A 12,040-nucleotide genomic window follows, 5' to 3' on the forward strand; every position below is an offset into this window, starting at 1 on the left:
AAGCACAAAAATAACTGGAGTACAGACATAATCTTTCATTTTTTTAAATTGCAGGCATCTTTCTCTTACAAAATCTAAATGTTTTCCCTCAATCAGTTATGAGGTAATCCCAAGTTTAAGAACAGTCAACACAGAAAAAGCCAAAAGTATACAAAGGAAATAGAAAAAAAATATGTAACAGAATCAGTGACACCATGTCCTTTTTACGCTCTTCACTGGTTCTCTGAAATGCTGTGGAAGTTAAAAGAGACAAAGATGATTAATTTACAGGAGAACGACAGAGATAAAACTTAATTTAGCATAAAATGATCTGAGATTTATTCATAAGTACTTCTAATCGGAAATGTGAAACAAAACTATGCAATAAGTTTCCTTTTATAAAAATACATCTTCACAAAGTTAACTTTAATGATGTCAGTTTACACACATCTGGGAAGTCCTTAGGGCCTGTGGAGGGTCGCAGCCCAGATACGCCCCGTTGCTGAAACAGTACTGCAGCAGAGCCCTGAAGCAGGGATCCTACAGGGAAACCAAAACGTTTGGAGTGTATTTTATTGGTGAACACACTGCAGTCGATGGTAGTGAGAGTAAAAACAAATACACACACGACAAAAAAGAAAAATCACAGATTTACAAAGGTTTTTCTCCCCACTCACCCTGATGAGAGTGTGGGGGTTTCCAACAATTATGAGCAGAGCTTTGGGACGGGTGATGGCCACGTTGAAGCGTTTCGGATTGGCTAGAAAACCAAGCGAACTCTGAAAATCCTCGCTTTCCACTGATTCACTAGAGCGCACCTGGATAATTGGATGATCAAAATCAATCAACTGCAATGTGGTCTTTTTGTACAATCAGAAGTACCTTTGAAAAACAATGACATGATGGCAGTAAACCATAGCAATGCCGTTGTTACGAATACTGAAGTTACACAACTGGATTATATCATAACAAAGACCAGTTATTAAACAAATATAGCATCCGAGTGCAAATCTACTAAAAATTGACCTCTTTATCCAGGTCATTAATGAAGAGTAGCATTCAGTTAAACTACTTTGAGTTTAAGGTTGCTTTAACGTGGCAGAAATCTGCACAATGGCTGAACACCGACTCATCACTAGCTGGAAAACTAAGCACTGTTACTTCAAGGGAAGATGCAAATAAGACATTTAACATAAAACAATAACTCTACAAAGACACGCTTTAGCCTTAATTATTTGAACAAGCAAAAGGACATTACAAAAGTTTTCCAAACAGTGAAACTGTTTTCTTATCCCTTCAAAATTCTTGGTAAATATAACTAAGTTTAGGTTGCAATTAAATTTACTTATAACTTATTTTGACCTACCGTCGACAAGATGATGACCAGAAACTCTTGTCCCTGGAACTCCTCCACTGAGCCCACTTTGATGTCAGACAAGCCCACCTTACCCAGCAGCACTCGAATCTTCTCACACTGGACAGCAATATGACAGCTCATCTTAAAATCTACAGTAAGTCGACCTGCGAAACTGATTTCAAACAAGTCTCTTAACCTCAGAGAAAAAGTGAAACGTACTTGCTTCCTGTAGGGGGCGATGATGCCGATGTCAGAGGGGTGCACGGGGTTGTAGAGCTTCTTTGCCAGCTGGCAGCAGTAGAGCATCACCTGCACAGCCTCTACTGGGTTGAACCATGACGGGTTGTTTCCTTCCCTCATTTCTGTGCCCTGGGACACAGAAAACCCAAAAACATGGGAACTTTCCATCCCTTCAACCTACTGCTGAAAGCGAGTAAATAAACGGGTTGCAGATACACTAATGCTTTTTTTTAAGAGCAAACATTGTGATTTTATTTGTGCGTTATTACCCTAACACCGTGGAAAAAGAGGGGGAAGTCTTTTTTGGGCAGGTTTTTCCACTGGCAGAGGGAGTCCACAATCTCCCTCTGAGCCTTGAAGCGCAGCTCCCCCAGGTAGAAGAGCTTGGAGGGCAGAATAAGCAGCGCCTCATGGGAACGGTAGTTGTAGATTAACTTGGTCACCTATTAGAGAAAAGCATGCTTGTACAAACAAAGGGGCATTCAAACAATTATCTATGTAAAGAAAAAAGAAATAAATTGTTCTTATGTGGAAAATTTGTGACATTGGTCCTCTTCACGCTTTTGTTTCTGGACAAACATTTCAAATAGATTTTTGGACATTATTGTGATGCCGGTTGGCAGAAGAAGAAAAAAAAACACCCTAAAATGTTTATGACGTCATAAATGTTTCCCAATCAGAGAACTAACCAGTTTAGGATTATATCCCCAGTCCTGTTTGGTGTATAGTGGGTTGGTCATCAGCCTCTCCAGTAAAGACATGCCCAACCCAAAGGCATTGGCAAGGTTGGACTTCACTATGGGACCCAGTTGGCAGGGGTCTCCAGCCAGCACTATCTGAGGAGGAAAGCAGGAAGCATCATTATTCAACAACAAAGCTAAGTTCATTCCCTCTTTTACAATAAATATATAGTGGTTACTCCAATCCAATACGTTACTATTTCTAAACAATTTGAGAATGTCTTTGGTTTGGTTATTTCACATGAATCACATTGGATTTAATGAATAAGCACTTTTGGATGAATTTTCGGACAACACCTAAAACGCATCACTGTTTCCTTGGTGCCAAATGTGCTCAAACCTTAAAATGAAAAACTGACTGAAACTAGTAAAATGTTACTGTTCACAGTAAAACCAGTCCTGTATTCGCCACTCAGTGAGGAAAAAGCCAACAATTCAAAACTATGTAAAAGAAAAGGACCAATAATCAGTTGGAAACGCAATGATGGACAAACCTTCTGCTTTAATTCATTCAAACAGGACATGACTTACAAAAATTAAGTGTTTGGCCATACAGGGTTTCTGCAGGTTTCACCAACTCAATTTAAGACTTTTTGAAAGGAATTTAAGACCTTTATCTCCACAGAATGTGTGGATATATTTGAACCATGATAGGTGCAAAAAAGGTAGCTAGCTTGCTAGCTAGCAAGGATATGTTAGCAGTGAGTTACCAGTAAACTCAACAGTCTAGAGACGTCGGAGATCAGTGCGACTCCAACTTTTGCCAGACAGAAAACTCCAGAGGGGAAAAAATACACAGAATATGAGATTAAATGGTTCTGTCAAGACTAAATTTAATATCTGTGATTAACACAGTAAAGGCCATTTCACAGCCTTAATTTTCGATACAAGAACTTAAGACTTCTTAAGGCTGTGCAGACCTGCTATTATATTAAGAAAAAAAAAAAGAAAAAAAATTGGCAATTTAAAACACTATTGTTATGGTGTGTTTTGCTGTAAGAGGGACTGGTGCACTTCACAAAATGGGTGGCATCATAAGGAGAGAGCTTGATGAAGATAAAAGTGTGTGTAAGGCAAGGCAGCCTACAAACCTGGCTCAGCTACATCTAAATAACTGGTTAAACTGAAGCCTTCATGTGTTTCATCCTGGAAAAAACCCTCCAGCTCAAACGCATCATAATGAGGTCAAGATTAATACGACATTTATGCTGATGAGAGCATTTCCGACCGGTGTGGAAAGTAAGCTCATTTGCTCTAACCTGTCCATCTCTCTCCGAGATGAGGCTGATGGGGATCAGAGACTCGGGCTCAGTGGCTTGGCCAGCCTCATCCAGAAACACATGAGTAAAATGTCCCTCTCTGAAAAACAAAGAAATTAATATTCAACTAAGACAGTACATAATGTGTATATGTATTCACTTTAATCATATCTCAAAGATTGATCTTACTGTATTCCAATATTATGGAACATGCCAGCACTGGAGCAGGTGCTGACGACAATCCTATGGAAAGCAGCATGACGGATGTCTTCTCCAGCCCGGGAGTACGGCTGCAGCACTTCAGGAATAGACTAAAAAAAGTAACTGGTAAATAATCCGCCATCTAAGCAACACTGTAGATATACAGGGTGGATATAGTGACTTGCAAAAGCTACACACATCCCTTGAACTTTTTCCACATGTTGTGAATTTAAATGTTTTCGTAAAGAAAAATCCAAAAGGTATGTTATGGATTTACATTCAGCCTCCCAGTGCAGGATCACTTCATACAGTCATGTAAAGAGATCAGATTTTACCAGCATCAGGTTTGCAGCTTTATACACCAAAGTATCTGCTCAATCCTCTTTGCGAATTAGCTGAAGCTCAGATCAAGCATCAACTTTCAAAGTCCTGCCACAGTTTCTCAACTGGATTTAGAATGGGACTTTGAAAAATTATAGCACATAAATACCCTATGATCTCAACCATAATACTGAATATTTGGCTGTATGCTTAGGGTTATGACCAGTTTGAAAGTGAAATTCTGTACTGGTCAAGTCCTATGCACCACTTAGGTAATTTCTAAAGGCAGTTTAGTTTCACTTGATTTCATTTACAGGAATCGGAGAAGAAAGGGCTGAATACAAATTTGTTAATAAAAAAAAAAAATATACCATCTTTAAATTCCGTCCCGTAAGCTTTACAATTTTTTTTGTGTACGCCTACTACATAAAATCCCCAAAATACGTTATGGTTTGTAGTTGGACGGGGCCGTCCTCATGAATTATGAAAGCGGTCGATGAGGAAACCATTAATGCTGCTGTGCAGTACCTCAGTCTCCCTAGAGGAGGCATTAACACGGGCCAGGCTAGCGGCATGCAGAAAGCCGCTGTGATGCAGACGCACGCAGATGAGGTCAGCGGCGCTGTTGGACGGCGTGCAGACGAGCACCCGACAGCTGGGCAGGAAGTGGTAGACCTGGAGGTCGAGAGGCTTCATAGGATTATCCAGGTAAAGGAAAATAATTTGTAGATGATAACACGCACAAGAGTTGAAGAACCTAGATGGATAATTAGTGAATGCACCTGCAGTATGATTTCAATAAGAGTGATGGTCTTCCCGGTTCCTGGAGGTCCAAACAGCACGTAAGGAAGAGGGCGACATTCTGCCTCCAGGACCCTCTTCACTGCCTCCTTCTGACAGGGGTTAAGGTCTGGGTTAAAAAACTGCCCTTTTCTGGGCATTGGTTTGGAGGTTTGTTTTCCTTTGAGAAGAAATGTTACAATTGTTATGTTAACTTTTGATTCAAAAACAACAAAAAACAAGCAGATTCTGTATAGATTTAAAAATCTGACACCTTTGCCTTTAGTCTGTGTGGCCTTCGACTTTATATCGACACACGCGCTCGACGCGTCTCCATTTTCCGCTGGTGGATTCTGGTGATTATATGGGATTCTGAAGATATTCTCTTTTTAGATTTGGTTTAATTTGAAGTCTGTTAGTTACGGCCTACCTCGTCCATCCATTCTCCAGTCCACAGGTGGGTTTGAGGCGACACTCTGGAGGGGAAGAGAACTAAACAAGAAATTAACACCTAAAACCTTACTTTTTCTGTAAAAGTGATTCAAAACGCCAGTGAAAGAAAGAGAGGGAAGAATGATGCATTCACTTTGAAGGCTAATGCTTTTTCTTTCCTTGTTTGTTCACCTTAGAAGAGGTTAAATGATACAACTAGCACCCCCTGGTGGGTAATGTAGTGATGTGCCACTACAATGTGCCCTCCCACAAAAAAATTACTAAATAAAATAATCCAGACTGTTACACACATGAGGATTTTTGGTGATTTGATTAAAAAAATGAAAAATTAAAAGCAAAACCTATTGTCTACATCTGCTAATCCTTACAGTGTTTGGGGATGGAGGGGGACTGACATTTGGATTCCCAAAGAAAAGAGATGACCTTTCAGAAATGTATCTTACAAATAAAAGTTTCAGACTGTGAGTAAGATTACCGATGCCAAAAAATATTAAAAAGACCTTTTTGAAACACAAAGGGAGTCATCATTGCTACTTGTTTGATATTTTATATGACATCAAAACATGAAATTTATTAAGCAACGGAAATTTTCTGTAAAGATTACAGATGTATTCAAACATGTATAAAAATAAAGTTAAGCATTTTTCTCCAGACAATAAGTGCTGTGAAATTAATCTTTTGCAGAGTGGTCACAATTGACGATTTCTGATGAAAATTTTCAAAGAAAATTTACCAGGAAAAAGTTGCAAAAAAAAGTAAATGATTAAATGTTTATAAAACCGCAAATAAGCTTCACAATTGACCACAGACGTAATGATCTCACATATATTCACTTTGCCACCATTAATAGGGTTCTGTCTAGAAAAATGAAAAAAAAAAAACACTACTTACTCTCCCCAAGATGCTTTGTCAGCTCAAGAGCATTGTGACATCGCCTTATGGTTAACCTAAAAAGAAAAACAATAAAATAAAAATCCCAGACATCAGAAACATTCCAAATAATCCCTAATCTATTCCTTCTCCTTACCTGTTGTAGGTGAACTCGACGTCAAGAGGCTCGCCGAGGTAGCTGTGGTGAAAGTTTGAATTCACTCTCAAACTCACGTTCTCGTCACTGATCTGAACAGGACCATAAAGGCACTAGATTAGAACAGAAGGAATGTGCAGAGATGCTCCAGAGCCAAACAAATGGGTTACCTTGGTGACGTAGCTGATGTACTCCATCTCCAAACCGTCGCTCTGTAGCTTCTTCAGTAAAACTCTGTCTCCTGTGGAGAAAACTCGTTAACAGAAACCTACACGACATTCAACGGCCATGCTGAAGGTCGCATCACCTGTGTTAAGATTAGGTCTGCCTTCAGCCAACCCAAGCACCTCGAGGTGCAGGCAGATGCCTCCTTTGCGCAGGAGCGCTCCACTGATGGAGAACTCCCTTAATTCCTTTTCTGCATTCAGCTCTTCAAGCCACAGAAGAGTCGAGAATCTTGAAAACATGTTGGACGGTGAGAGAGCCTGAATGTAGGAGGACAGCATGACACTTTACTTGATCTGCAATCTACTTTTTCTCTGCATATTTCTTTGGCGATCATAAAATCTCACTAATATAGGTTTGAAGGAAACACCAAACCATCTACAAAAAAAAAAAAAAAAAAAAAAAGTTTTGAGAGACATCGTGTTCCCTAGCATTAATAGCTATTTTGCAAAAGCATGAACTCAAAAGCCAAAATCGTTTGGCGAGCTTGAAGCTCTGTTGTAATTTATGACTCGGAAAGTAGAGGCTGGCTCAAAATGATCTGGACAGGAGATGCATAGCTACGGATTCGTTTCAATTAATGAAAAGTGAGTTTCAGTAATTCGGTTCAAAAAGTGAAACATGTTTCGCACTTTTACTTCTGGTTATATTCCATATTCAAAAATACTTCATTGATTCCAAAGGAAAGTTAAATGTTAAAATTAAGCAATAAAAATTTTTTAATTCACTTTCCCCGGATAGTACATACAACACTTCTCGTTACAGAAGTGTTGTGATTTGTCCTGAAAAACTGTGGGGAGGAGTTCGACTGGACTCTCTTCAAAAACATGTGCCGTGTCAACAAAGTTTATTGAATGAGACTCTTTTTGAGTTACATGTACAAGATCTTTGTGGCCATATCTATGATAACATTCAATTTAAAGCAAAAACTGTTGATTATTAAAGAAATATGTTGTGCTCTGACCAATATTTTCTATTTGAAAAAGGTTTTTGTCAATAAAAACCCCCAAAAAACAAAAACAAGTCCATATCAACCGCTGGGGCTGTCTAGCCAAATTTATTTTTACTGCTCTCACATTGCAGTCAAAGGGTGAATAGTTAATCTTTATGCATCAAACCTAATGATGGCTATGCTCACCTCTCCTAAGCATGGCTGAACAGCCAGCACGTCCTTCTCTGACTCCACACAGTCTCTCAGAGCCTTCGGCACCGGAAAGCTTGGCAGGAAGTTTGGCAACCGTCGCTTACTGAGCCTGGAGGTGGGAGAGTCGAACAAGAATCAACATGGATAATCTTGATCTAAACAGCTTAATCTCTCAGAGGATGGAAAATAACACCAGCCGCTGAGGTCGGCCATACTAGGATTAAATATCGATGCCAGAAACAGCAGCAGAAAAAAAAGGAAGAAAAAAGAAAAAGAGCACAAAAAACTAAAAATATTTTGTATTTTTATCCAACTAGTTTATCCAGCATTTTGAAAATAAACCTAAGTCTAATTACTAACTAATAACTCCATGAAAACAAATTGCAAACTGCATAGCAGGTATAACTTCAGATCTGGATAAGTTTAGCAAAAAAAAGAAAACATGCATTATACATCTTTCTTTAAATATTTTCTAGCATTTAAAGAATATAACAATTTTGAAACTTGCATTAATTTCCCAAATCCTTACTTATTGATTAGTAACAGGTTTAATGAGCTCTTTAGTTACCTCGGCACACTTTTTGGAGCCGAGACTGTGACAAYGTGGGAGGGGGCTTTTGAGAGCACCTTGGCATTACTGGGACAATAAACCTCAGAGGGCTTCAGCAGGTTTTCATCCTCACTGCCCACTGTGACCAGAAGACGCCTCCCGATGGTGAAAGAAGAGAAGTGCAGCAACAGTAGTTCAGTGCAGCATCCAAGGCTCCTGGAGGAATCCCAACATGCACAAAAATATAGAATGCGCCACACAGAAGTATTCATGCAAAATGATTTTCTTTTTAAATTTTGATGCAATAAAAATTTGTTCTATATGAATGAGCAAAAGAAATTATGACTGAAATAAAGCTACAACACATTGGAAAAAATATATATTAAAAATTGTTACCCATCCTTGCATTAGGCATAACGCCAGACTTACAAACGCATGTCACACTTTTACGATTCTTATTTGCATAAAAATGATTAAAAATAATGTATCCTCCCTCCATCTGTTACAGCTATGCACTACTTAGTGCTGGACAATCACATAAAATCCCAACACAATAGTTAGTGGTTGTAAGCCAGGAGTGAAATTTTAAAGGAATATGAATCATTCTGCAAGACATGATGCGTATTTATATGCACTTTTAGGGACACCTTACTTTGCTTTACAGGCGATAACAACAGACACTCTTTCTCCTGGGGATATTTCCACCTCTCTCTCCTTTCTTGCGTCGTGAGGTAGGACTGCGTCTGTCTGCATTGCACTATTTTCTCTTTCTACTTCCTTTGCATCTCCGACTTGTTCCTCTGAGGACTCTGGGAAATTTTTGTGAACAGGTTTCTGTCTCTGGTTGGGTGACGTGCAGACGGTAACCATGGTAAACTGCTCTGCAGAGTCCCACCCAGCAAAGTCGCAGCACTTCAGTGTTTGAGACTCTGAGCCATTATTTCTGTTACGGAAAAGAGAGACAGAGATGAACAAGCATTCACTCCGTCTTCAAATTGCTGGCATTTATACCAAAAAGGCAAAACCAGCTCACTGTATCCACAGCACCAGCTCACATCTCTCCCCCAGCATCAAATCCCCAAACTGTCCGTAGTCTGATACGTCGATCCCGCCTTTGTTTTCCAAGAGGTGATTCAACTCGGCCTCCAGGAGAGGCTCAGCAGTAAAATTCATACTGCAACCGGAAAAATAAAACACAAAGATCAGCAAGACAGAAAAAGACACATTTAAAAAAAAGTTAATTTGGTTATTTATCAGTCTTTTATGGCCGAAACAATTAATCAAGATTAACTGTGATCAAACAATTATTGCAATAATTGTCAGCTAATACATAACTCATCAACTTGTGTACATGTAAAAAAGCCATTTGCTGAGAGAACGCTCTCAGAGCAGCAATTGAACTAAAACTGTAGAAAAACACATACACTCTGCATTTAAGATCAAATAAAAAAAACTCAAGGTACATAGTTTTAGCTTCACCTGGTTCAAATTCTGTATGAAGTCTTCTATTAATCACCTTAATTCAATTGTTTTTTCACATTTTAATGCATTTGTAATATCACATAAGAGGCTTAAACGAAAAATCTGCTAAATGTGACCATTTTATTAATCTTCTTAGCCAATCTGATATAGATCAAACAACCTGATCTATATTTTCAGTGGTACCTCTGATGGCAGGGCGCAATGCAGAGGGCTCTCCAAGAGTAGAAGGACTGACAGCTCTCCACCATCACCAAGTTGACCAGATCCCCTGGTGAAGGCTTGTATTCGGCTGGCAGGAGCAGAGAGTCCAAGCTAAAGAAAACACTGTCCTCCACCACTCCGCTGTTCCCATACACACTAGTCACTCGCACCTGGAAACAGAGAGCCGCTCAGATGAGGTCACAAAACTCAACTAAAGGAAATGATCCAGGTTCAACACCACAGATTTATGTAATGAATATATTATAAAAATAAAAATGATAAGCACCTGGTTTAGGCGACTATAGCGTAATGGAGCCACAGAATGAGCTTGGGTGGTCCACTGGGTGGGGTTGATGTAAAACTTAGCTTGAATCCAGTCACCTTTCATTGGTTCATAACCTGTCAGAGAGAAAAGAAGCTCACAAAGCAAATCCCTCTRTATAAACACAGTCAGCATAACAAGCTTTTATCAGATTTGGAAATATTCTATGTTTTTAATCAATGACATCACCTCTTACTTGAGCTGGATAATATGGCTTAAAAATACAATCTCAGATTTGTTTTTTTTACTTTTTCTTTGACCTGTCTTTTCTTAAAAAGGACTGCACCGTGCAAAATCCACCTTTTAGCACTCAAATACATTTTGTTGTGTTTGTTTGTCTTGAGTCTTATGGAGTGCAGACATTTAATTTAGTATATTTAAAATGAATTGTAGAAAAAAAAAATAGAGAACTTAAGCTCAGAGAACATAGTCTATATCATACATTTTTGTTTAATTTTATGAGGCGACAAAATGGGAGACAGTACAAGCAGAATGAAAAGTTCTGCTCAGTAAACAACTTTGGTAACTCGATTTAACTTGTGCAGTGTAAGCAAGATATCCAAGGGCTGTGAACTTCAAAGTCTTATTAAATTAAAAGTTTATCTCGCTACCTTCTGAAAGGCTGTAACGTGTGAAGTATGTGGTCTGATTGATGTAGCCACTATCGCCGTCAAACGACGTCACGGTTCCTATGAGAGGGCGCAGCTGCATGCTGTCTGCTTCTAAGGAGGTCCTCCCTCCGTCTTCCCAGGCATCTGCAATTTTCTCTACCTGAATAAGAGAATGCTGAATTTTGCAAGCCTGACAAACCAAAACCTCATTGCAAACTTGATCTGTAATTTCCGAAAGGAGCCAATGGCCAACCAACAAGAAGAGACTGATTTAAATTAAATGATGGATGAGGGGGTCCTCACCCTCAGAGCTTTCCATCCTTTCTCAGCACCATCTCTGATTGCGATGCAGTTCACCTGGTCTCCCTCTTCTAGTGGAATTCCGCCCAAAACCTCACTGCTTGTGAAGTATATGGCATCGTCTATCATCCCGTAGTCCAAACACAGCTGCGTCACCACGCTGCCCCGCAGATGGCGGATGTCCTCTGTGCCTGAGCAGAAAACCCACACCAAAAATAAATAAATAGAAAAACAAACAAACCCGACAGACTACTGTGCGAATGTGTCGCAATCTAGAGGAAGACTAGCTGCGCTTACCAGGGCTTTCCATGAAGATGTTGTCTCCACCTGCATCAGCTGTTCTCCAAATCGAAGAAACTAGCTTGGTTAGCACGCAGCGCACAGATGTGAGCATATCTGCGGGAAATGGGAGCAGCGTAGCTAGCTATCCGAGCTACGAAAGCAAATTCAACATTAAATATGCTTAAGTGTTAATACAGTTTATTGAATGCACAATTTGTAGTGTATTTCGGTGTGAAAATAAGCAGCAAATGACAGTTACTGGAATAAGAAAATAAGCTTTTCAGTGTACTCCAGTAGCTAATGTCGAGACAAAGCCAGCCTCGACATTAGCTACTGCATGAAACTAGATAAATATTGTAAAAAAAAATATATAATAATAATAAATCTCCAGCGGAAGTAGTGAAAATATAAGCGGCTTACCGCGTTTCATACAAGTTATTAGATATTAAAGAACACTTCAAGCGTTGTGGTCAAGATTTTTTGCAGATTTCGGCGGCAGGTGTGCGTGAGTGACGAGCGCTGATGAGGGTGGGGTCATCAAGCATGCGGCCACGTTACCATAAGGG

The 12,040-nt window shown here is 39.5% G+C and overlaps 1 protein-coding gene across 2 annotated transcripts; it reads right to left on the reverse strand.

The window, feature by feature from the left end:
* Positions 1 to 28: 28 nt before the first annotated feature.
* Positions 29 to 12,040, reverse strand: mov10l1 (Mov10 like RNA helicase 1). Of its 2 annotated transcripts, none has more exons than XM_008411037.2 (27): positions 11,895 to 12,040; positions 11,490 to 11,588; positions 11,196 to 11,383; positions 10,893 to 11,052; positions 10,246 to 10,358; positions 9,942 to 10,129; positions 9,310 to 9,450; positions 8,929 to 9,219; positions 8,295 to 8,492; positions 7,721 to 7,835; positions 6,665 to 6,842; positions 6,528 to 6,598; positions 6,358 to 6,449; positions 6,222 to 6,277; positions 5,308 to 5,369; positions 5,152 to 5,230; positions 4,880 to 5,058; positions 4,626 to 4,772; positions 3,765 to 3,886; positions 3,576 to 3,675; positions 2,266 to 2,412; positions 1,846 to 2,019; positions 1,556 to 1,705; positions 1,346 to 1,453; positions 657 to 797; positions 428 to 519; positions 29 to 231 (listed from the first exon to the last, which is right to left on the reverse strand). In XM_008411037.2, exons 1-27 carry the CDS (start codon positions 11,902 to 11,904, stop codon positions 213 to 215), a joined length of 3,420 nt encoding a protein of 1,139 aa, XP_008409259.1. In that variant the 5' UTR covers positions 11,905 to 12,040; the 3' UTR covers positions 29 to 212. The 2 variants fall into 2 exon arrangements, with proteins under 2 accessions (XP_008409259.1, XP_008409260.1); XM_008411038.2 differs by having other exon boundaries at positions 11,490 to 11,625.

This window comes from Poecilia reticulata, linkage group LG6, assembly GCF_000633615.1.
Source record: "Poecilia reticulata strain Guanapo linkage group LG6, Guppy_female_1.0+MT, whole genome shotgun sequence".
Classification (NCBI taxonomy): Eukaryota; Metazoa; Chordata; class Actinopteri; order Cyprinodontiformes; family Poeciliidae; genus Poecilia; species Poecilia reticulata.